Raw genomic sequence first — 27,509 nt, forward strand, 5'->3', positions numbered from 1 at the left:
CAGTGTTGGAGCATTCATCACTTCTGGATTAATTGTTCTAACTGTCAGGAAGTTTCTCCTTAGTTCTAGGTTGCTTCTCTCCTTAATTAGTTTCCATCCGTTGCTTCTTGTCCTGCCTTCAGGCACTTTGGAGAATAGCTTGACTCCCTCTTCTTTGTGGCAACCCCTGAGATTTTGGAATACTGCTATCATGTCACCCCTAGTCCTTCTTTTCATTAAACTAGACATACCCAATTCCAGCAACCGTTCCTTATATGTTTTAGCCTCCAGTCCCCTAATCATCTTTGTTGCTCTTCTCTGTACTCTTTCTAGAGTCTCAACAACTTTTTTACATCATGGTGACCAAAACTGGATTCAGTATTCCAAGTGTGGCCTTACCAAACCATCATAAAGTGGTATTAACACTTCATGGGATCTTGATTCCCTCCCTCTGTTAATGCAGCCTAGCATTGTGTTGGCTTTTTTGACAGCTACAGCACACTGCTGGCTCATATTTAAGTGATTGTCCATTAAGACTCCAAGATCCCTCTCACAGTTACTACTATTGAGCAAGATACCACCTATACTATACCTGTACGTTTGATTTTTCTTGCCTAAATGTAGAACCTTACTTTTTTCACCATTGAATTTCATTTTTTTAGATAGTGCCTAATTTTGAAGTCTGTCAAGACCCTTCTGTATCTTAAACCTATCTTCTGGAGTGTTGGCTATTCCTGCCAGCTTGGTGTCGTCTGGAAATTTGATGAGTTCCCCATCTATCCCCTCATCCAAATCATTGATGAAAATGTTGAAGAGCACTGGGGCACCCCACTACATGCTTCCCTCCATATAGATGCAGTTCCATTGAGGACCACACGCTTAGTATGGCCGGTCAGCCAGCTATGAATCCATCTGATGGTGATGCTGTCTAACCCACATTGTTCTATCTTATCAAGTAGTAGGTTGTGGTCTACTTCACCAAATGCCTTTGGGGAACTCAGGTCTAGGTGGATAGACAGCCTTGACTGGCTTTGAAAGACAAGCAAGGTTTGAATGGCTAGAACTTGACTGATCATTTATTTTTATTTTATTATTTATTTGTTTGTATTGTATTGTAATTCCAAGAGACGAACATACATAATACTCCTTCCTCCTATTTCCTCACAATAACAACTCTGTTAGGTTGATTGGGTTGAGAAAGAATAACTTGCTCAAAATCACTCAGCTGGCTTTTATGGCTAAAGAGGGGCTTGAACTCACAGTCTCCCACTTTCTAGCCCACCTGGTGCCTTAACCACTAGACCAAACTGCCTCTCTGGAACTACCAGAACTGTAGGAAAGCCAAAAATTGAAAAACAAATCCCCAAACAGGCAATGGCATGCTACTTGCATATTGTTACTAAGAAAATTTACAGGCACTTTCATGAATTCACCAGGAATCAAGTTCAATCAAAAGAGTCTCTACCTTCATAATTTTTATTTATTTTTACAATTTATTTTATGGACAAGTAATCAGCAATTAATAATTCAATTATTTAGTTGGATGACTGAGTTTTATTACATTTTTATTAATAGCACCTTCCTGGTCTGAGGCTGGATTTGGAGATTTGGTTATTTTGGAGGCTGGACAGGTTGGAGGAACCAGAAGAATTGAGAAGATGATGTTCTTGGCCATACCATTATTGTTCATTTGTGGTTGTGGCATTTATTGTGGAGACTTGTGTTGGCCATGCTTAGGGCCTGGAGGCAAGATGGGCAGGATGCAACAAGGATGAGTCCCACTCCTTGGTCTTGGAGGCTGGTAGGGTTGAAAGACAAGGTCTTGAATGTCAGACTATATTTGTTCCTAATTAGAGCATTAACATGCCCATAGACTGACTATGCTTGAGGCTTAGAGACCAAAAGAGCATGCTGAAGGATGAGCTAGAGAACTGGCACTGATTGCGCTGGTTGAACCATGTTATGGTTGTAGTATTTGTCATGCCTGTGGGCCTGGCACTGGCCAGAGAAGCGGGCAGATTGCATTTACAATCCTGGTCCCTCTTGCTGCATCTACAATCCTGTTTGCTGCCAGTATATCCTTTGGACAGTGTGAGCTTGTTGATTGCTGCCAGGAATTCTCAAGACCTGCATTCTGGCAATTTTTTTTTACCTGGAAAGCTTATTGGGACTGTGGAACTTCGGAGATGCCTGCAGTGGTTTGGGGGTGGTGGTAGCAGACTATTGTAGAACCCCTCTTAATGAAATCCATTTATTTTTTTCCTCTGCTAATTCCAGAGAGGAACAAGATAACCATCTGCCAGATAGGTGCTTCATTGTAGAATGCGCATTTTCTCACTCTGTTCTGATTCCTTCATCTCGGTAAGAGCCATAGGGAAAGATTCTCAAAGAACATGTGACTGATGTCTTTTATCAGCTTTTTGTTCCAGCTCCTTGATTTCAGCCTCTGTACCGAGTCAGTAGATCTTCAGAGGTTCTAACTTTCAGCGGCTGCTTCTAAATGCCAGGTCAGTCTGTAATAAGTCCTCCCTCATCTGTGATTTAATTATTGATGAGCAGGATGACCAGGAATATAATATTATGAAGACCTGGCAGGACCTGGAAGGGGAAGTGCCCTTTTTGAGATATTTCCAGCTGTGTTTCGCATTTGGAATCAGCCAAGACCCCAGGCAGGTCAAGAAGTTGAGGAATTTCAATCTGCCTTCATTGAGAGTAAGGTCTGAGGTAGCTCAGGAATCCATCAGTACCATAACACTGGTCACACACCGGATCTGGTATTCCTGTTGGAGCAGTGGCTATCTGACCTAAAATTGGGGGAGCTTTTGGTGTCCCCCTACCGCCGTCCACTGTAGGGGGGGCTGCCTCCTTACAGGCAAATTGGAATGAAGATTAGTTGCCTCCAATAACTGATAGTCGCTAATGGTTTTTCAGAGGCAGCTATGGATTGTTCCTGCTGGTTTGCTGTATGGCCCATCTGAACCCTTGGTTGCTGTTGGAATAAGAGGGCAATTGAGGCTATCACACCTATGCAGCCTATCAGACCTCCCAAATAAGCTAAACAAGAAACATGACAAGATGAACCAATTCTACTGTATTGTAAGGCATTAACAAACAGAATCTTTCAAGTCTGAAGGCACAATCCTCCTGCCTCCCATCTTAACTGTTTGATCTATTAGGATGGGTCCTTCCTAAGTTTCTTTCTCTGACTGCTAAATGACTGATGGCTCCATATATCTTTTGTCTGATTGTTTCCTAAGCAGCATCTCTTCCTTCTTTCAATAAGAGTACTTACACATCCCACTACACAACCTCTCCCATCTCATGGAAAGTAGCAATCCTTGAGTTTCACAGGGGAGTTAAGGCAGTTGAAACAAAAGAGAAGAAACATCTAGAGCATCACTGGTGCTCTATGTTGGATGAACTCAACCAAACATGAGTTAGAGCCATTATTAAGGCCTATCTTATTGTGATAATTGCAGTGAAGTGTCAGCACTTGTCCACTTTTATTGCATCTGCAGATAGTCATCTTGTGGTTCTATAAGTGCTCTCTCAGATAGAAGGGGCTTGGAGAATGCCCTGAGGGGACATGTGGAAGAATTAGTTCAGCATCTATCATCCAGTACCTAACTTCCTCTTATTGGAGAATGTGGTTGAGCAGGTGGTTGCTTAGTAGCTTCAGTAGACCTTGGATGAAGCAGATTATCTTCTGGATTGACTAAGAGCATTGGGAGAGAATAGGACAGTGTTGTGCTGGCTTGTCTCCTTTCTTTGGAGTCGATTCAGTTAGTGGTGATGAGGGAATAGATTGAGTGGCTTTGGGGTTTGGGGCCTGCCATTTCTAGGACTATACCATCTTTGATCTGGACAGGGTCACATTGCCCTGTTTGCCCCAAATAGATCCCATGCACAACCTTGATGTTATCCTAGACTCATGACTGCTGCCCTAGGAAAAGTGGCAGTTGTGGCTAGGGAAATCTTCTTATTCAATTTCTTATTGTGCATCAGTTGTGTCCTTTCCAAGATCAAGGGATTCTGATCACAGTTATTCCTACCCTAAACACCTCCCATTGGACTAATGTAATGCACTTGATATGGGCAGCCCTTGAAAAATATCTAGAAACTTCAGCTGATGGAGAATGCAGCAATGCATGCAGTTATATGTATTTGTAGAGGAACATACATTATACCTCTGGTCTCAAGCTGCATTGGTTAGCATTTTGCTTCTAGGTCCAGTTCAAAGTACTATTTATTTACCAGATTATGAAAAAAAATAATGGATTATATCAATATGATTATGTGAGAAAAGCTAAAATTTTCAAAGAATAATATTCTTTTGAATTATATACGTGGTAAATTGAATTTGACAATAGGACAACCTAAATGGATTCTTCCTATCCTTACTATGGTTAAAAGACTGAAATTACAGCATTGGAAAGATCAAACTTTGGTTCCATTTATTCAATGGATTGACAGTTTACTTTGACACTTACGAGCAGACTGACTTATAGATGTAGATTGTGTACAGACAAGCATAATGAAATATGGGATACATTTATACAGAATACAGTAGGCTAAAAAATAAAAGTCTAAATACAAAAAATAAGAAATAATAGTTATATAAACATATTGGCAATATATACGTACTTGAATATTATTTTATTTGATAAGTATATAGAGAATGGCAATTGTTTATTATAACATCATACCATACTAGGTTTTTTTCTTTGTTGTATGTTTTTTCACTTTTTTGTTAAAGCACCTTTTAGATGTTCTTTCTTTTCTTTGACAACTGTATTTCTATCATCTACATCTATCACACATCTCTGTGTGTGTATGTGCGTGTGGTATTGGTTTTGATCTTCAAAGCTGTACATAGCATGGGACTAAGTTATCTGAGGAACTGATTCTCACTGGTTACATCTGCCTGTTCCACCAGATCTAGCAGACAGAGTCTGTGGGTCTCATCAGCTAGGGAACTTTACTTGGTGAGACCTAAGCAACAGGTTTTTTTCTGCTGCAGTCCCCAATTTATGGAACATTCTTCTCCCTGAAGTAGGGCTGTCCACATCCTTTTTAACTTTATCAAAGTTAAATATTAATATTTGTTTTATATATATAAATCACCAAATGCAGTTTGTTGGCCATATCTTATGTATGTGTAAAGGCCAGCATCCAAAAATTGTACTATGTTAGATACCTCCCAGAGGAAAAGGGAAACAAGGCCAGACTCAGAAAACTTGATGCCAAAGACTTAAGGAAGATTCTAAATTTATTAATATCTCTTGAGACAAAGTTGAAGATGCTGCAAATGATCAAAATCACTGGAAGTCACTTCCTGCTCAATGAGCTTTGCGCAGGATCTAATGATGATGATGATGGTGGTGATATCATTTTTAGCTTTGTTGTACACCATCTAGACGAGGGGTAGGCAACCCTGGCTCTTTTATGACTCGTGGACTTCAACTCCCAGAATTCTTAAGCCAGCATGGTTGCCTACCCCTGATCTAGACTCACTTGCCTATGAGATGGGAGCCATGTAAACATGACAAAATGAATAACTAAATAATATCCCACACAAATTTATTACTCCTTGTACTAGTATTGTACAGTATTGGGCCCAAAACATGTAGAATATGCTTAGAAATTTTCTGAATACAGTTATTCCTTTCAAGAGGATAAATGATTTACAATTGCCCATGTTTAAGCCATCTGCTTATAACTAGATTTATTTGCACACTGTACTAAAACTTCATGTAAACTTTTTTGACTTAGCAGATTTGTAAACTATTCTTTATATCTATGTTGTACAAACTCAGCCAAATACAGTTTGTTGTATTGAAGTTTTAGGCAAAACTTAAACCAAAGCTAAATAAAGTGTAAGGTAAAATTAGAATTGTTAGCAAAATGTATTATTTGTTTTCATTTATTTATTTAATAAAAATAACAGAGAGGAATAATAACAAAAAAGGAAAAGAGGAAAAAGAGGAAAAAATAGTCACAAGAAAAAAATGTATATACATAAGGCCTTCTCATGTATATATCTTGATATACATTATTTTTACATAACACTTAAAAGATCCATATTTCATTATAATTGTCCACTCATGGTTAGCAAAGTTAAAAATTATTCACAATTTAGGACAATCAAATGATGTTTTGCAAGAAATTACAATGAAAATAATTATACTGAATAGAATGTTTGTGTTCTTAGATCTATTTGTTTACATGGTTTTTTCTTTGCTTAGGAATTGAAGGTTCTTTAAATTAAGTCAAAATATTATAGAAATCTTACTTTAAAAATTGCAATAATATTTTGAGGATTATCTGCTGTATTTATATGGCTTTTTCTTAGTGGTTAATCAAAATATTTCAAATTTATATTTTCATCATAGCAGTAACACTGAAAATATCTTTTTATTTAAAACCAAATGAAGGACCTATAAAGAAATTTCAGAAACACGTATTATATAGTAACCAAAAAAGAATGACTTATATTTCAAGGATAAATATTTTGATGACAAAAAATCCCAGCCAACTAAAAAAATACCTGTTTCTCAAACATCTCCAACAACAAAAATAAACAGACTTTTAAATTAGCAAAGATTACTATATCAGAGACTTTCCTCTTAGAAAAATTGCTTATGCACAACTCTAGATGGCAACATTGCACTTGCTGTGTTCCTAAGAAAAATTATTACAGCCAGCCCTCACATATCCTCTTTATGAACATTTTATGTGCCACAGATCTATAGCTTCTTATTATAAGTGTAATGAAGCAGACGTTATTGAAGCATTTTATTGATTGCTCAGATCACAAGTTTACTGTCACACTGAATTGGCACCTTAGATGCTGAAGCAAACTGCTGACACCTTTTTTAAAAAGTGACAACTACATCTATTTCATGACCAGAAATCCATTTTCATCTCTATCAAGACAAGAATGCAATTTTCACTTCATTTAACTGATGTTAGGCCTGCTCAAGGCATGACACTTTGGAAAAGACCCAAGTTTAAGGTTTTTAAAATACTTCTAATAACTAGAATACAGCTTGGTTGCATGGAAATATTCAAGTATTATTCACATCTATAAACAACACAAGATCTTAAAAACAAATCTTAAAAAATATTTATGGGGCCTATGAAGAAAATGAAAACTTAGAGAAATAAGTTTCTAAGTAAATTTAGAGAAATATAATTTAAAATTTTAATAAGAGCTTATGATGTTACACCATAGGGTATAACGTCTATTTATAAAGTCTATTTTTAAAAGCTTCTGTAATAGCAGATTTCTTGTAGTGTGTATAGAGTCAAATAATATATTAACTGTCTTCACATACTTATACTGTTTGCAGAAAAATCGAAATACTACTAGCATTCAATATCATGTTTATTTGAATTTGAATTTTTTTCCTTTAGAAGTTTTAAGCATTGCTTGAAATGAAATGTTTTAAAAACTATAATCAGTTTCAAAGCTATTTCATTGTAATCTCTTTTCCTCCCAGTTTTAGCTTCCTTCTGCAATTATATTCAAGCAACTATTTACTAGAACTCTAAAATAGTATAAAGTGATGTGAATATATAGGCAGCACTCAAGAAATTTTAATATAAGATTTCAGGAGAAAGTAGTTATTATGAAAAAAATTCTAGAATGAAGAAAATATTTATAAAATTAGAGAACACTATATAATTTAATGCTATACACTGACACACTTGGTATAATATTTTTATGTAAAGCTCATAGAAAGGATAGCCTACTTGGTAATCATATCATAGACACACTTTAAAATAAAGGAACTTATGAAGACTGTTCTGTATGCCAATCCAATATTATCAAAATCTAATATCTAAATGCAGTATTTGCAAATAATAGCATGATTAAATGTCAATTAATGTAAAAATTGACTTTAGGGAAATAATTTATATGCAAATTAAAATTGTAATATTATGATTCCTATGAAGCTTGTGAGACCACAGATAATGCCACTACTGTTAGGGAAAATGCAGCAATCAAAATATTTTTCAATTAAGAAAGTTTGGGGTTATTAGATTCATTTTTAAAAAAAATATAACATAATACATTAATTCACACAAATTAGTACATTTCTGTTTTCCTTACCAAATATTTTTTTAAAAAAAAAAATATCATGCCCAATGATATCCAAGTAATATAAAATAGGAGGGACATAAATTTTAATATAACTTTGAAAATAAATGAAGAAAATTCTATCTCCCATAATAAATACCAGTTTTGATCTGACGAAATGAAGCTATTTTTTTCACAGATTCAAGGGGTAACAAAATGGCAACAATAATATCTTTTACTGCATTCATCTTTGTGTCTCCATGCCCACACTGAGTATCTCCTTGAACTTAGTAACAGACATAACTAATTCACTATGTTATTCTAAAGAACCACAAATGATTACAAACCAGTAATATCATTTAAAAAGGTATTTCAATCTTCTCTGTGGCCTCTGTTTAGCTATGCTGGAGTTCTGAATGACAGCTTCCCTGCTTGAAGCACAGGGAACACACAGCCTTCCTCATTCACTGACAGTACCATGGCCTTTTCACACGTTCCTTCCACAGCAGTGTTTGTCCCCAAACACTGGGCTCCGCACAATGGCATTCCTGTTCAACACCCCCACCAACAGCACAACTACATATCAAGAATGCTAATGAGATAGGACAAGCCCTTCACTGGAAGTGTTAACTGCTTTCATGTTTATGCTTTTTCCACATTTACTAATGGAGTTCAATATTCCTGCCATAGTGTTGGATAATTTTATTGTGTAGGAATCTGTATCTGCAGAATATACATTTAACAATATTTTGTTAAAGATGCTAGCTATGTTGTAAAAACTGTAGTCAAAAACAATACTGGTTAGCTTATCTCTAATATAAATCAGATGCACAAATAAAAAAAAAGAAACAGCTTCAGATATCTTCCCATTTTTAGCAATTCAAGAAAACATATTATTCTCAGACATCTTGATAGTCTTAAAGTTCATTTCCTCCAAATCAAGTACCTCCGTAGGTTCTCACAAAACATTCTTACATCATGCAGTTACTAAAATATAAATTATGTATAGAATGACCGTGTTTTAAACAAGGAGGATAACTGTCTTCTAGTGACCCTTGAGAATCAATTATAACCTTCCCAATAAGTATTCCCAACCAATTTTCTTCTTTCAATTAATCCACTGTGTTTCAGTAAAAAGCACTCAAGATTTGGTGTCCTTCCTGAGTTGTTTCAGAAGTGAATGTTTGGATTTCATTAAGTTCTTTACACTAAAAGGGTAAGATTCAAGAAGCCTCAAACCTACTTATTATTGTTGGCAGATGGATCTTTAGGGAAAATAATATGCATTGTGTTGTGGTTGTATTTTGAACACGTTAATACAGATTGACTAAGCTATTAGAGGAAACATTTTAATGTGACCATCAGTTGCTATCATATTATATTATTTTGAATATTTTATCTTCAATCAAAAACCCTATCAAAAAATAAGCACAGCTAACAGAAGGTACTCTTTAATATTTTAATACTGCTGGCTTTTTAATTAAGATGGACGCAGTTACAGTATAACATAGTATAAAATAGGAACAGGTGCAGGTAAGTAAAATCTTCAGCTGAGAAACAGGCACATCTTGCTGTTTTAACATCATAGCAGTTGTATCTCATACAACATCGCCCTGAAACAATTTGCTTATTAAAGTTTTGTGATTTCACATGTTAGTTTAGTAAAGATGAGAGAAACGTACCACATATGTGCTGATGAGATGCTTCTGACATATGCCAACATGGCCTCATTCCTATTCAAGAGGAGTGACTGATTTGAACATTCACAACATCTTCTGGCAAGTACACAGTAGTTATGGGAATAATAGGACAGCCCATGAGCTGCAGGATATGATGTGTTTGTGCCATGTTTGGATTCTTACATTCACAAGCAAAATATGGGCTATTGATATATGGCAGATTATATCTGCACACTGCACTTTTTAATATTAATACATGCTGACAGTAGTTTTAATCTAACCACACTTGCAACACCACAAACCCCACCCTATGGGAACAAAGAATTTGCTATTTCTTTTACATATCTGTGAGAAGATCCCATGATTTGCAGAATTATAAACAACTTTGGAGGGGAGAAAGTAAGTACAAGTATATCAGAATACAGCTAATGTTTTGGCAGGTCAGAGCTAATCTGTTGGTTATTTTTTAAGTATAAAAAAGAAGGAAAAGGAAAAGCAGGAGGAGAAGTTATATTTCAAAATGTGATTAATAAGCGTAAGTACAAGCAGGCCAAATTTCTATCATTTTAGCTTTAAAGATGGAAATATGTCACTACACAGGACTTTTGTGTTTGAAAGCCACTTTAGCAGTGGGAGACTATGAATTCTAGCCCTACTTTAGCCCTACTTTGAGTTTGGGGGGAGAGGATTATGTACGCAATCTTTGTTTATTAAGACCAAACTAGGATATAAATCTAATAACAAATGTACTCATTTACTACTATTAACTTAAACCTATGAGATATAACTAAAGGAAAAATAATAATGCATGGTCCTTTGATCCTATGCTCCTTTTTCTAAATTCAAGATGGTGAAGATTTTTAAAAAATATTTTCCATTCTCCTATATAAATATTATCCCATTCTTAAAATGCTTTCCATATATCAGTATGGAAATTCTTTGATGTAAGCAAAGAAATAAAATACATGAAAATTGCAATTATGCTACGGAATTGTGTTTGCAGGTATTTATTATAAACACTGAAAATAATAGCAAATGCATTTGTTCACTATTAACTTTACTCACAATTAATCATAGCGGTTAAACTTTGAATTGTGTTAGAGACACAATTTCCTCATTTTAGGAAAAACAGTCTGTACTGGAGCAACCTTATACCCTTCTTCATGTTTGCATCAAAAACTTTTGAACTGGTTAAAAAAAGGCTTTAAAGAAGGAACCATTTTTGTTTATTTTGTTTTAATTCACACTGTTAAAAGCCAACATTTGTGAAACCAAATCTTTATGATATTCTTATACATTCCCTATCTTTGATTACCAGTTTAGATCACTATTAGTTCAGCAACAAAATTATTTATCCCAAAGTAAATGCTCATTTCTCTTTATGCATCTAAACAGCAGGAGGTGCTGTATAAAAAAACATATACCTTCTTTCGCCTGTCCTCCTTGCTCACCCATCCCTTATGAAGAGCATGCTTAAATCATGGCCTGAAATCTACTATAAATTTCATTTTAAGTTGCAATGTTTATTTCTGACCAATTTCCCTGCCTTGCATTTTCAAATTAGATGGGTATACAAACACACACAAACATATACACATGGATACACATGTTCCATGACAAGGTTAGCAGTACCAAAAAGGCAGGCATGCTCCATTTCAATTCAGCTTCGTTACACAGAAAGACATTGAAACATATGCCTAACTAAGAAAGGCAATTTTTGGTTATGTTTACATGCATAATTTTATATTTCAGGTCTAGCTAACATTAATTGGGCAATCCTAGAAAAATATAAATTATGAAAAAAATGCATATACTCCTAAGTTTTCTTAAGCAGAACAAGTAGAAATTATTTCCTCAGCAGTTTGTCTGCTAGTGCACAGTGTTGTGCAGCACTCAAACATTAGCTGTATAATTCCTCACACAGAAAGGCATACACCTTTAATACAAAGTTCAACTCCTTATAAAATACAGAATATATTGTGCAGCATGTCACATTTCCTTATCAAAAAGTGTGACAGCTTTCTACAAGTAACATAATTAAAAATGGAAAAGAAAAAAATGAGACTGGGTTAACTTACCTGTTCACAGTAGATTTTTGCAGATTTTAATCGCTGGTACAAGGCCAATAATACTCCTTGGATATATATCTTGGCTCCGGTGGGACTAAAGCCTTCTCCTTTAGAAACCCAAAGCGGTCCCCATAAAGGCGTGATGGAATTTTGCAGACATTTATCAAGCATAGGAACTGCACAGAGAAAAGGAAATGGAGGGAGAGATTTTTTTTTTTTTTTTATCCAACTAAAACACATAATCTGAATGGTGTCTCCCAGACCAGAATTGTTAACATGTATTATTTTTATCTGCTTGGGGATATCTTACAAAACAGATCCTGCATTTCTGGTGGCCACTATGAAGGATATATTTATATTGAGACATTCCCCCCCACAACTATGTAAGACTCATAAGCTTTGTGCGCACACCTGAATAGTTTTGAAGTGTGTCTAACTAGCTGCACAGAGTGTCATGGTGTGCACTGATTGCCTTATCTTCTCATTTATCACAGATGAGTTGGAACCAACCTTGCTGAAATCTACTTACTGGCATTGTCCTGATAAAATTGCTAAATCTATGTTGTTTCGATGTACAGTTTTCTGTCAAGGAACGTATACATTTACAGCTTGAAAATGTTGCATAACTGATCGTTATTGAAATACAGTAAATGTAAGGATTGTCATTAAGGCCTATTTTTTAAAAAGAAAATACTGATTTTCTGACAAAAAAAGAATAAAATCTATTTAGTATCATTCTGGGATTAAGGGTTAAGTGAAGAAGAAAATGAGACCATGTAAATAATATTGACGCTGAGTAAGGTAACCTATTTTTCATTTTTTCTTTCCCACCCTAAGTCAAATACATATATGTTTTTTTTTCTAAATTATATGGAAAGATTTTTGTAAGCAGCTGCAATATTTATTTTATGAAGACTACATTATATAAAGTACAAAAAGTCACATGTTTGATGACAGAATTTGTTCGGTTTTTTTACTTTGTATTTTGAGAATAAATGCTAATGGGAAATACCTTATCAGTAAAAAAAAACTGGAACAAATCTTATTAATTTTAAAGATCTAGGCTCGTCTACCATTCTGATCATTTTCAGTATTCTGTTATATTACCAGTATGAGGAAGCACCAATGTTTTACAGTGCATTTCCTTTTCCTCCAGTTCCATTTACTTCAGAATCTTTGCACTAAATTCTGATAGGCTATGAACAAATTACGTTTAGGAAATAAAAAAGGACAGCTTACCTATCACTGGATGTGGACAAAGGAAGAGAATAGGAGAACAGTGCAAAGACTTGCTGAAGGGAAAACAAGTTGTGAATGCATGTGTGCAGGGGAAGAAGTTCTGTATTTAGTTAGCAATAGGAGGAGTATTTAAATTCTAAAGACAGAAGTGCAGAGTGGAAAGGAAAGGCAATTGTGATAAATGAACAAAGCTCTGCATGTGTTCAGATTTATATTTTTCACTGATTTTAATAAGTGGGAAAAATGAAAAGACAATATTGTTCAGTGATAGAGAGAACCACTCTGCGTATACTTATTTCACCCTACTTTTTTTTTTTTTTTTAAAAAAAAAAGAATTCTCAGCCTTGCATTGAGGAACTGATCTTGAGCTAACTACTTTTCATGGTAAATATCCTCTAAAAGACATATATAATTTTTTTTTCAAAATCTTTTTTCCTTTTACATCTCATTGTGAGAAGCAACCCATACCATTATTTTTCAGTCATGTTCCTTGAAGATGAGAAATACCTTACGCAGGTACGTAATAGTAGAGAACAGTGGTATGGAGACTCTGCAAGACCATTTCCTCAGTTACTACAGGCCCAAAATCATATCCTGGATCCCATTCACATTCTTTCTGTGCATCAAGCCACAATATTGTTGAGTGAGCAGGATTTACGTGCATTACAGCAGAATGTAAAGCTTCAAAATAATAGGTTTCCACAATGGAATGCAAACAAAAAGTGTGCAACAAGTAAAAACAAAACAAGAAGATTTAAAACAACTTTTAAAAATATACTGTGACTGTTTCCATCATACACCAGGTTTGCTATATGTATGATATTATGTTTCTCTGTTCTTTCTAATACCTGTCAGTTCAATTGCTGCTTCTTTTTTCATATATGGCTCTAATTTCTTTTGAAAGATCTTCAACATGTCTTGTAATTAGAATATTCTTTTAAATTTTCCTTTTAGAAGGGAATAGGTATCATTTTGGGGGGCTTTTCCATATTTGTTGGCAGAGGCCATCTCTGTAATCTCAGAATTATTGGGAATTAGGCATATAAATGTAATGTAATCAAATTATTAAAATTCATTTAAGATTAAAAATAAATAAATTATGAGTGTCAACCTCCAGCTTGAATATCCTAATAAAGTCCAGGAATACTTTCATTATAACATTATAACATAAAATATCAAAGATATAAAAAAATCCAAGAGGGTCATTTATATTGGTTAATAAAAGGCAGAAGGAGGGCTCTCATGGCACTATCTAGCCCAGCGGTTCTCAACCTATGGGTCGCGACCCCATTTGGGGTTGATCGACCATTTCACGGGGGTCGCCAAGCAAGGCTGTCCACCATTTTTTTCCCCTTTTCCGGCAGGTGCCTTACCTCCCTTGGGCTGGGCCAGCTGGTGGCCCAGCCAGTGGTCGGCCTGCTCTGTCTCTGCCGCTTGCCAGCTACACCTCGGCCGGCATGGGGTGGCACCACGCATGCGCAGCACTCCTGGGCAGGGAAAGTCCTTGACTTATGACCGGCTAGGAAGTCCTCAACTTACGACCGGTTTAGTCCTCAACTTGCGAACGGTTTAGTCCTTGATTTACGACCGGTTGGGGGTCACAGTATTAAAAAGGTTGAGAACCACTGATCTAGCCCCAAATTTTCATGATCCTTTGTGTTCCCCACACAAGGCTGCAGAGCCAAATTTTAACCCTTTTATGGAAAGCAACTAAAGTTCCAGAGTTTTATGTGAGGCCTGAATGTTCTTTAGGTTGCTGTTTTAAAACAACAACAACAACAACAACCATAATTGCCTTTCATAAATACAGTGATCAAGCATGAAAGCTTGAGTATTCCATGCCAAGTTCTGATCCAGGCTCTGCATATAGAGAATTAAGGTGGAGGGAAAGGGAAGAATGGCTTTGAGGAAGCTGAGAAAAGGAAATTAAGACTGAAGTAAGAACTTACAAGAACTAGGCTGGAAGGGAAAAAGCAAAGTGTAGCTGTGCTTGGAAAGAGAGCACCAAAAGCATGAATAGCCATAGCAAATGGGCAAATTGTGAGATGTGCATTGTGACACAAATGCTATTCCTTACTCACATTGTGACACAAGTTCTATTCCTTATGCACATTGTGATCAAGTTCTATTCCTTACAAGATGGAAACTTGGGGCTTGCAAATCACAGCACTTTTAAAAGCTTAGAAGAACTAAATTAAGGCAAGAAAATATTCTTTTTTCTCCTCTCTAACTGTGGTGAATGGGAGTCGTTATATTTAAAATATTTCAAAATTTAAGCAAAAGGATACATTTTCATCCTCCCATTAGAAAATCTGGAGGAAAGAATTCTTGTTTTCAATAAAATGAAGTGATAAATTTGTAAGTTCTGTCATTGTTCTATCTTCTTTATAGACTAGACGTAAAAAAATAAAAGTAGTGTTTATTTCTTGCCTAATCCTAACCCAATGTGTGTGTGTGCATGCTGTGTTTGTATCATATAAATACATTTTAACACTATAAAGTGTAAGAATCTTTGCCTATGGGCATACCTAAGATTTTTTTGCTTCATCCAATTACTTGCTCTTATCTAGTTATGATACATATTGTCATAATATTGTCTCTCTGACAGAGGGCATGATTCCTAGAATAGGCTCTGAGACTCCCTCAGATTTGTTTTTCCATCTGAACTTCTCAATCACTCTATCTCAGATCTTTCTTCTTGCTGGAGCATCATCTGGAGGGAGGTGCCTTACATTGCCTTTGCCACCCTCCAATCTTCACAGTATGTTGCAAAAGTGAAGACAGTTGTCACCAAATCCAATAAGCTCAGTAGGGATCACAGTTGGTGCACTATACTTAACTGCATGGCTTCCTGTCAAAGCCTTCACTTGAAAATTCATTGGCAGCTACAGATCAAGGAGAATTCTGATACTACAGATCTGCTTTCCAAAGAGTGCAATATGCAAAATGAGTTGATTATGAAATCCAATCTCTTAGTTACCAAACATTCACCTTATCTGGATTTAATTGCAGATTAACTTCCACCATCCAGCATGTTACTGAATGTATACAACATTCAAGAGTACCAGTTGAATGGTAAGAAATAGAACTGTATGTAATCTGCAGATTTAGTTCAGAAAATGTAGTTCAGGATGAGTGAAAGCATAAACATTTAACCTGTTTACAAATCATTAAAACTATCATTTTATAGATGACATGGCTTTTGCTAAGAGGCTTTTGCTGCAGCCATGCAATCCTGGAAATAGGCACAACTCCAGTAATGAATCACAGCAGGTGCTGTGTTCTAAGGTACCTTTTCCAAACCCAATCAAAACAGGCCATATTCCTACTGTGTACAGCTACAGCCCTACTCCAAATGAAGCTTCCTCGGCAGTTTCACATAGGTACAAATCAGCAGGTGAGATGAGGAAGAAGGAACCCTGTGGAGATATTACTACATCATCACTATGGATATCAAACAGTAATCTTCCAATATCATTTTATGGACTTAATAGTGTGTCTATAATCTAAATGTGCCAGAGAGTTCAGATGAATACTCTGATAACACTTCCTGGAATCAAATGTTTGAGGAAAAGCAGTAGGCCCAAATTCTTCCCATACAGTTTCTGTCATAGGCCATCCATTAAAGAAAACAAAGCAATTTCTCTACCATAACCCAGCTGAAAACCCAACTGAAATGGTCAGATAATTACTATCATCAAGTTTTGTGTAAAGCTTCTTTGGTCAGTTTTTGTTTTTGAAATGCTTTGAAATTGCAGTCTTCCAATATCTCAGGGGCTGCCACAAAGAAGAGGAGTCAAGCTATTTTCCAAAACACCTGAAGGCAGGACAAGAAGCAATGGATGGAAACTAACCAAAGAGAGAAGCAACCTAGAACTAAGGAAAAGCTTCCTGACAATTAGAACAATTAATCAGTGGAACAACTTGGCTCCAGAAGTGGTGAATGCTCCAACACTGGAAGTTTTTAAGAACAGACTGGACATGGCATAGGGTTTCCTGCCTGAGCAGGGGGTTGGACTAGATGACCTCCAAGGTCCCTTCCAACATTATTATTATTATCATCATCATCATCATCATCATCATCACAGGATCCTGAAAGATGAACATCCTATCTCCAAAACAGATCAGACTGAGTGGAGAAGCCAGACTGAAAGGATTTTGCTGAAATTTGCTGCAAGAGATTTCTAATATACTTATCAGTGGGTGAAGAAAATGTCTAACAAGAGGAGAGATTAAAGATATGAAAATAAATGGTATTCTTTGGCTTACAACCACAACTGGAACCAGAATTTCCATTGCTAAGCAAGGGTTGTTAAGTGGGGCTCACCCAATTTTACAACACCTTTTGTCACACTTTTAAGTGAATCACTGCAGTTGTCAAGTCTTCCCCCTCTGACTTTTCTGTGGGAAGTTGGCTGGGAAAGTTGCAAATGTAAATCACATGATATTGGGATGCTGCAACTGTTGTAAATACATGTTGGTTGCCAAGGGCCTGGATTTTGATCATGTGACCATGGGGATGCTGCAACAGTTGTAAGGAAGAGGACTGATAATAAGTCACTTTTTCAGTTCCTGATGTAACTTAAAATGGTTGCTAAATAAATGATTATAAGTCAATAACTACCTGTGGAATGCTCTTGCATTAGCCTGAATACCAGAAGCTTGATGATGAAGGCGCAAATGAAACAGACATTAATTACACAGTGATACATTTTGTATTTTCAGGTATTGTGGCTCAATAATCAAGATTAGTCATAGGAAAGTCTAGAGTTTTGTGGGAAGCAAAAGTTCACACTTGTCAAACTTTATATACAGTAAACTCTATTATTTGTGATATCATTGTAATAATGATTCATATATTGCAGTAGGCTTTAAATAATCTATGGAGCCAAAAAGTAAATTCTTAGCACTCTTATAGAGAAGCAAAGTCTGCTGAAATCATAAGAACTGTTTCAGAATAAATATATTTACAAATGAAAGCAATCTATGTACAGGACAAACCAATATGCTTTATATAATTGTTTTTGCATTAGCCCAATCTGACTGTCACTAAACATCATAGTATAGAGCAAAATCAAGAAATGTGGACCTCACAGGAACCGGAGGGCCTTCATATGTTTTTCTTGATGTTTGTAAGCTACCACATTGCAAAGTAAACCACCACCTTCCAGCACCAACTTTATTTCCAATAACAGCTTTAGTTTTCAAATAGACTTCATTGTTTTTTTAATGTTTGGAAGTAGAACCATATATCCAGGGTGTGTGTGTGGGGGGGGAAACCAAGACAAAAACATTGTAAGTTGATCTCTTACTTTTGGCTATTTGAAATGTATAGAAGAGGTTAGCCATGGCAGGAAAAGTCAAGCTAGAGCCTTTTGATACAAGATAGTATGTAGGGTAGATAAAAACACAGAACAGTAGAAATAAAACCTTGGAGGGATCTAAGTACATTCTGATTATTGTTTTTCTCCCCTATTGTTTTTACTCCCCAATTAAAGAATGTTGTTTCTGCAGCACTGTGACCAACTGAAGCCTTATATACCGTATATGCCAGCGTATAAGATGACTTCCGGAAGCGCTAAATTCAGCGCCAAAGACGGGGGTCGTCTTATATGCCGAGTCATCTTATACGCCAGAAATACTGGTCGTTTCCAGCGTATAAGATGACGTTCTAGGAAGGCGACTCGGCGATAAAGACGGGGGTCATCTTATATGCCGGGTCGCCTAATACGCCGGCATATACAGTAAATAGCTAAGATCAATATTATAGTTAGCTCTACCCTCCTCAGAAGAACTGTACAGGTTACTAAAGAACAGGAAAGTGCAAAGCATCACACTCCACTCAGTATCAAGGATGCAGATATAGAGGTGGTCAACAGTATTAAGTATCTGGGAGGTGCAGATAACTAACAATCTGAATTGGCCTCTCCATACATTATCCTTAGTGAAACATGCAAACCAGCTTCTGCATTTCCTGCATTTGAAAGCTGTATGCAGTGATATTTCATTTTAATATATGCCGATTAGTACACATTTAAAGTGACAATAAAGTTATTTTATGTCTATGTCTAAATAGTTTACAATACCTATTAAAGAGCCTTGTCTTATTTTTAAGATTAATGAAAAGTTGAGATATTAAGATTCTTCCTTAGAATTCATCCTTTAAATCTTTTAATTGTGGCCTCCATCTATATCAGTCTTAAATACGTGACTGATTGATCTTTGAGCACCTTTGTATTTAAGCTTTTGGTAAGCATTTTGTGATTGACTATGCACACAACAGCTATCATTTTGCTAAAGTCCTTGTAACATGTTCAAAAAAATTAAAAACATCAATAAGCCCAAAACCAAAAATGTTTTCAAGAACCAACTATTCTCCAAAATTTCTCTAAATTCTCCTTTCAGAATGAGAAGTTGTACTAAATAGTATAAGCCATTATATGGGATGACTAAAAGGGAAGGAGGAGCTGATGAAATATTGGGCAAAATAACTCCTCACACAGTAGCAAGTCTATAACTTATTAGATCACAAAGAAATGAAGTGCTGAACATATAGACATTATATTTATTTATTAAAATAGTTATATAACAACCCACCTCTATTAGTTTGGTGTATGTAAGAGAGACTTGTAAGCCACCTTCCTGTCAGTTACCCCAAGCAAATTAATATTGGCTGCTGAATTCCTAATTTGTTTTACAGTCATACAGGCTCAATTTATATCTGTTCATGGTTTTCCTCATGAAAGAATATGATTGAAATTATTAAACAAATGTTTAAAGGAAAATCACAACAGAAAATATCTAGTGTTTAAAGATTCTGAAAACAAATGAACCTTCAGCAGTTGCCATTAAATTAATTTAAGCACATTTTCCTCAGATTTGTTCTTGATGTTAATGATGAAGACAAATACAACCAACAAAATGAAAAAAGGAAAACATATAGTGCATTGCATATAACCGTACCATATGCTTTCACTGTTTCATCTACTGAATCTGACCCCTAAGATAAGTCCCCCTCCAACTTCCTGGGAATTAAATTTTTTTAAATAAAGAATATGTATGACATACATCTTTATTTCTTATGTTCATGATATGACTTTTGTAGTTAAGAGGTATAATTAGTTGAGTAAACTTTTTCCATGCTGTTTTGGCAATGGCTGTACAACTCTGTCCTCCCAGCTATTGGTGCACAATATTCAAAAGTGTGGTCTGCAGACTCAGCCTGAATGACTGAGAGAACACATGCTATATTAAATGATCCCGACATATTTTACTCAAACAAAACTAATCTAACAGCTGTTGTGTACTTTTGTTTACATGTTATATGTCAAATCTTATTGTCCCTAAGGTACTTATGAGAGAAGCTTTAGCAATCATTCTCTTAAATACTGATGCCTATCCGAATTTGGATTTTTCCACTATTGAGCAGAATGACAAGCACATGATTGCTGTACTTAAAGCAATCTTTCACAGCTGCCTTGCTTCTTCAGTGATCCCATTAAATTGACGGCAGATGCCTGTGGGGTCTGCAGTGTTACATACTACTTCACAAGGTGCTGATTTATACAAGTCCATTGAATGGTACATGACTTTATTGGGGGAAAAAAGCATTTCTTTGGTCATTTTATACTCTACCTGAGTAAATTTAATTTAGATAGTCATTTTTCATCCTTCAAAAAGAGCCTCACGCTTATGTTAATTGTTTAGAAGTTTTTGAACACTGATGTACAAATGGTTAGCAGGCACGAAATCTCTTCATTTCTAAAATGCATCATGAGTCATGTCTTTTCTAAAACTGAGAGAAGCTGCTGTCCATTAAATATGCTGGCACATCTTCTGCTTGAGCAAGTGGACCAAAATGGTGTGAATTGTTAATGCCTTACTGCTTTGGTTCACGGTTTGTGATTGATCATTTGTAACTATATCTACCCCTTGTTCCATGAAATCAAGTATGGAGTAATGGGTTCATCAGATTTTTAGGTTAAATTGAGAGTGAAGAGGTACTGTGTGGAGAAATAAGAGTTGCCATGTTCAGGGCTGGCCTTCTAACAGCATGGATTCTAAAGACGATATTCAAAACCACTTCACCCATCATACGCTTACTGATTCTGAATAGGTCCTATTTGCAGAGGACATTTGGTAGTTTTCCAATAGACTTTATGTTTCTTTCCTACTTTTATCACTTAACCTATTTTCTATATTAAAAAGTCTGAAGAGGTTAAACTAGAAAATAAACATATTACAGTACATGTAAAAGCAGAAATAGCTTTTAACTGTATAATCCAATTCTCTTTTGCTCTTAGTGTAAGACATGCAGATATATAACTCAAAAAAAGACAAAGACAATCCAACATTTACAATTTAAATATGACCACAACCTTTTCATTATGTTTTAAGCTTCAAATTAATAAAACTAGTTATGTATACATTTAGTATTTTTCATAGATTATAATTTGAGTAGTTACTACTACATGTTAGCTGACTATGCAAAGTATTAACTAGAATCACAGAAGAGAAAAACAAAAAAAATGGAACACAATATATTTTAGTCAAGAAACAATAAAACATTTTAAATCCTACTGATTATAGTAGGAAGTTGTACAGTTTTGTATCCAGTAAAACCACTGAAATTAAATGGACAAAAACATGCCAAACATTTCACAAAACTTATCCAATTTTTAACCTGGAGATTTGAAAGTATCTATAAACTATTTACTACTTTACAAATTATATTATTTGCTTTAGAAACTATTATACCTACTTTACAACAATAACTACCCTACATTAGACTTTGTTAAATGGAAGTATGCATGAAAAATACTACTTAGTTTCTCATCTGGATACCCTGGTAAACTAATCAAAGAGAATAAATTGAATCAAATTTTAAATCAGAACATAAGTTACAATGAAAGAATGTACATATTAAGGTTTAGATAATGCAATGTATGGGTGCGAATTCAGATTATGTTGGCTAATGTGGAAATTCAGAAACCTATTCTGGAAAAAGCAGTAGCCAACCAACTCTTTTATGCTGCCAAGAAAGTGTTGAATGCAATTGCCAGGAGCTAACCTTCACCTGGGGTTAACTTTACCTTTTATTGTAAAGATAGTATATTAAATCTTACTTTCTTTAAAATAAAGAAATTATGTTGTATTCTTCATCTAAATTTCTGAATAACTATGTGCTTATGAGATTTCAAAATGAAAAAACAATTTTATTTGAGCATGCTTAAAAATAGAATCCCATATTAATTAGCACTTAGACTTATATATTGCTTCAGAGTCGGCATATTGCCCCCAACAAGTAATATTCTAATAGTGCTCAATGTGCATACTCAATTATCTCCTGAGTTTGGGGCCCCACATGGGAACAAAAATTGGGAAGCTAGAAGAGGAAGAGTAATAGTTCATAACAGCTAAGACATGTAATATTTTTAAGTAGTTTGATATACATGCATAACATATACAGGAACATTAGCATAAGAATATTGTACTAGAAAGAACTGTCAACAAAGGCCTCCTATTTCTCTGTATATATCTGAAGAAACAAAATACAAAAGTAATTAAATATAAATTAACAGTTGTAGATAAAGGATAGAATAAAAAAAACAAAGTAATGATGTGTGGTTCCTTTTCAGTCACATTATATTTCTCCTACTGCCCAATCATCTCTTTCTCAGCAATCAACTCACATTTTAGAGACAATTAAAATATTCAGTTTTCATTTATTTGGGGGGGAGGGATTCTCTCCCACAAAAGGTTTTCTAGGAATATGTTGTAATTCTGCAGAATTTTAAATTCTTCCAGTTCCACTTATGCCTTCCTTGCTGGTATACATGATAGAGTATTGGCTAGAGCAGTGTTTCCCAAACTTGACAATGCTGGCTGTGGAATTCTGGCAGTTGAAGTCCACATGCCTTAAAATTGTCAAGTTTGGGAAACACTGGGCTAGAGTATTTGCAGGATAGAGATTTGGGAAACCAAGGACTTAATGATCAAGTGGTATGTGCAGCAAAATATTATATGTAATTTTATGACTGTGTTACTAGTGGTTATAAAGTGTTTGAAAATAGACAAGTTAATATATTGTTATTTTATTTAATATATTTTTGAAAATTAAAAAATATGCATATAGATCTGTATCCTATATTTTTTCCAAAAGATAGGGCAGAAAACTCCAGGCAACTATTGTGGATCCAAATGACTTCTATTTGAAGCCAGGCAAGGAGAAAGAAGGCACAATATAATCAATAGATAAATGGTTATTTGCTATTAAAGTTGGTGCATTCCTAAACTGTACCATGACAGAGAAAACTAATCACCATCAGCACTTTTCAGCCAACAGCAATAACACTTAGACTTATATATCACTTCATAGTGCTTTACAGCCCTCTCTGAGTGGAGTAGAGTCAGCATATTGCCTCCAACAATCTGGGTCCTCATTTTACTGACCTTGGAAGGATGGAAGGATGAGTCAACCTTTTGCTGGTGGAGAACTGAACTTCTGGAAGTTGGCAGAATTAACCTGTAATTCTACTGCATTCTAACCACTGCATCACTGCGCAGTTTATTAATTGGGAAGGGGAGAAGGGAATCAGGCAAGATGAGAAAGAGTAATACAAAAAACAGTAAACTCACTGAAAAATGGTACAATCCCAAAAGATGTACCTGCTACAGCATTCAAATTGGAACACAGGAGTTAAGCATTTAGACTTGTGTAAAGTGGCAGGCTTTCTGCCATATGTTACAGTAACTATAAGTGAATTCTAATGAGGGCTTCTGCATAGGCCAAAACCCCCTAGGCTCAGAGACCAAAATGAAGAATGAGGTTCCTCTAATCTAGATAATATCTGACAATTATCCATAGGCTCTGGTGCTGTTTTAGTTACATTAACTTTATTTGATGACCTCTTCCAAATTTCTTGTTAGTCCATCAGCAAAATTCATCTCTATTGACTGATTATGTAAAACATAAAGTTCTTCAGCCCTCCTTTGCCATATTTCACTCTCCATAATCCTTGAATCTTTGATCTTACACTCAGCTACCATCAATCTTCTCTACCTTCATAAATGATATTTGTGTATCATTAATTGCATGTAATTGTCATGTATTTCCCAGCTGCTGCCCATTGCATCTAGAAATGTTTTTGACTATAGCATATTGCATGAGGCTGCTATGTTCAGGACAATTATTTATGTTTTTTGGGAAATCCATCTTCTCTCAGTATCTCCCCTCAGAAAACTGCCTGACAAATGTAAACAAAGCATACTGTATGGACAGGAAATTCAGGAAGTTATGTTATTCTTAATTGGTATTCTTTTTGTGAACAGGAGATTAAGTAATTTTTGTTGGTTTACAAATGAATGACTTTGAGATTGGGCTCAATATGTGGAAATAAAAGACATTCAGCTATTGGTCAGCTTGGCAGTAATTAGACTGAGCACTGACAGAGATGATCCCTGCAACTTCCAAATTTGCAAAAAGGTTTACAAGTCCCTGATCAAATTGTAGTCCTAACTGTAACACAAAGATATAAAAAAATTCAAAAAAATTCAAAAAAAAATTAAGTTTGTGTTGTAAAGGTCTAGGGCAGGGGTCCTCAACCTTGGCAACTTTAAGACTTGTGGATTTCAACTCCCAGTTAAATGCTCTCATTCCTCTTAGAGGACATTTGTTAAGATTCGTTGTATTAAATTACCCTACCAAACTTTGCTGACACACGTTTGCTGTTTATATTTGTCCATTTAATAAGCTCAATACATGAAAATCATGTTTTATCTGTCTAGCTGCTTGGAAAAACATCACTCTCTCTCACACACACAAACACACACATAAACACTCTCACACACAAACACACATAAACACACACAGAGAGAGACACACAAACCCAAGCTCCATTGGCACCCTCAGCATGAGATATTTATTTGGCAAATCACTAATAGATTGAGTTGGGCTTATGTAAAGCACAATATAGGAGTCCAACCCTATAATATTGATACCATTGACAAATTAACTTTTATGAGAATTTCAATATAGACCAATATTGTGGGTGCTTAATTTTGCTGCAATGACCTTTAGAGGAGTGGGTTTTTTTCTTCTTTCAACCAAATACAATTACTATACAAGTTGTCCTTTTCTGTGTACAGCCAAATAATTTAAATACATATATAGATACACATACAAATAGAAACTAAAAGGTACTCTATAATGATGCTAGTCCAGTTAGGAATAGTGAAAACAGTAGTATTTGTTTGGATGAAAACTAGAATTAGCAACCTTAAATGAGTTAAATTCCTCTTGAAAACTGATTTGGTCATTGAATAAATAATGTGATTTGACTGACATGAAAATTTCAGTTTACTATTGAAATCATAGGGTACACTGTCCCCAATAAAGCTGTTTGTTTCATATTTAGCATTCACATATTTACACTTCATTTCATATATACTCCCACTGCTGTTTTGTTATTTTATAATAGCAAATGGTGCAATTCTTACCATTTAGAAGATCTTCCATTTTTTCACCATGCATATTATATATATACTTGGCTGGTAAAATAAGGTTCAGTCGCATGGTACAAATATCTAAAAACTTAAAACAAAATCAAAATCAGAATCATTAATATTTAAATATTATTGGGTTTTTTTAGAATGAAGCATAAATATATTTAGTTGTTCAAGGGGAAAATGGTATCTTAGCTATTTAGGATCATTTTCCTGTTCAAGAAAAAATGGTTATTTCAGCCATTTAGGATCATTTTCACTAAATGTGAAGATTCACGATATTCATCCAATCCATTTTTATTATTATAAATAATACAAATATATTCATTTATAACAGTGCAACAATGCATTTATAACTGATTGGCTGAATAATAGAATAACAGGAAAAATAAGTTAGAATCTGTGAAATTCTAGCAATGAAATAAGGGAGGTTGACTCCCAATATTCCATTTTATGTTATTTATTTACTTGTTTTAGGCAAATGATAGAAAACAATAATGATGAAAAAGAAAAGATTTCATGCTTTTGTTCCTTCTACCTATGGCTAATGAAATCATTTTTTTCCAGAATGGAAACAAAATTCTAATACAGAAGAAAATGTGTAGCTCTTGCTTAAACTATGACATCCTTGGTGATCCCTGAGCTTGATTGTTTGCTTGCAGACATTTCATTACCCAACTAGGTAACAACATCAGTATTGGTGAGTGTGAGGTTTGCTCCTTTTTAATTTACTGGCTTGCCATGTTAGTGTTGGCAGGGGTCATTTTCTCCTTGGTAGTTTTTCTTGATTAAAGCGTTATTTTCAGCTGGATAGTTTCTAAGGCACTACTTTAAGACCTCTGCTATGGATCATAAGAGTGATGATCCCATGGGTATTCCTTTGGATGGGATGTAGGAAGATAGGGCAGTAAAGCTTACTCGGATGTAATGCAAACAATTATGCCACAGACCAAAGGAATACAGAAACAGAATTAATTCATAGCACAAACCATAATGCAGCATCTAGAAATTATAGCATGCTAACACATATAACCAAAAAAATGAATCTAGTGTGTGGATAAAGACACCTTTAAAGTAATAAAAAATGGAACAACTAGAGAAGACACATGAAACAATCAAGAAGTTTAAAGGAATACAATTCACAAGGGAAGAAGAAAACATCAACATAACACCCTTCCTGTGTTTCAGCAGCAACAGTGGAAAAGATGCCAAATTAGAAACAATAATTTATCAAAAAAAAAAAACCTATCCAAACTAACCAAATGCTCCATTACCAAAGTAACAACCCAACCTTCCACAGCAGGAGCTATATAAGAACATTATTCAGATGAACTGAAATACACTACAACACCCGGAATACCACAAAAAGAAAACAGACCGTCTAGCCAACCTAGGCAGACGAGTAGCAGAACACATCCTTGAACACCAACTAGCCATCAGAAGAAACAATACAAACTTCTTAATCTCACAAAATATCAACAAAGTCAATTGCAATTTCAACTGGCATCTTACACTAAGCCAAATCCTAAAATACTAGGGAATTCCTGGAAGCTTGGCATTCAGACAAATCAGCCATCAATAGACTCATAGAAGTAAATCATATATACCATTCAAAAGAGACAACAAAAAGCTGAGAAGAAAACAAGACATGTCTCCTCCAGCAGCCAACACCCAAATAAGCAGAGACACCAGACAAAGAATTAAGTGCAAAGCAATACTTAATCAAGGAATTACCAAGGAGAAAGCTATTGTATATGAACAGGGAGCAAATCTCACACTCAGTAGCAATGATGATGTTACCTAATTGGGTAATGAAAAATCTGCAGACATAACAAAGACAGTAGCAAGGATTCCATGGAAACAAAGTTGGATTGCATGGAGGGACTTAAGGGAATCAAAGACTGAATCCAAGATGGAACCTTTTACTCTATACTATCTTTTGAAATGCAGATTACT

The 27,509-nt window shown here is 35.2% G+C and overlaps 1 protein-coding gene across 7 annotated transcripts in view; it reads right to left on the bottom strand.

The window, feature by feature from the left end:
* The window catches only part of DCDC1 (doublecortin domain containing 1), a 301,614-nt gene that overhangs the window by 218,759 nt on the left and 55,346 nt on the right, over positions 1-27,509 (bottom strand). For 6 of the 7 annotated variants that reach the window (XM_039355979.1, XM_039355982.1, XM_039355977.1 and 3 more), the window contains 2 exons: positions 25,548-25,641; positions 11,820-11,986 (listed from right to left, as the gene is read on the bottom strand). In XM_039355979.1, the coding sequence (XP_039211913.1) occupies positions 11,820-11,986; positions 25,548-25,641 (261 nt within the window). Of the gene's footprint in view, positions 1-8,409; positions 8,614-11,819; positions 11,987-25,547; positions 25,642-27,509 lie in introns of those variants that run through there. The other variant, XM_039355983.1, reaches the window with a different exon arrangement.

The sequence above is a fragment of the Crotalus tigris genome, unplaced genomic scaffold, assembly GCF_016545835.1.
Source record: "Crotalus tigris isolate CLP2741 ecotype Arizona unplaced genomic scaffold, ASM1654583v1 scf7180000018777.2418813, whole genome shotgun sequence".
NCBI classification, from domain to species: Eukaryota; Metazoa; Chordata; class Lepidosauria; order Squamata; family Viperidae; genus Crotalus; species Crotalus tigris.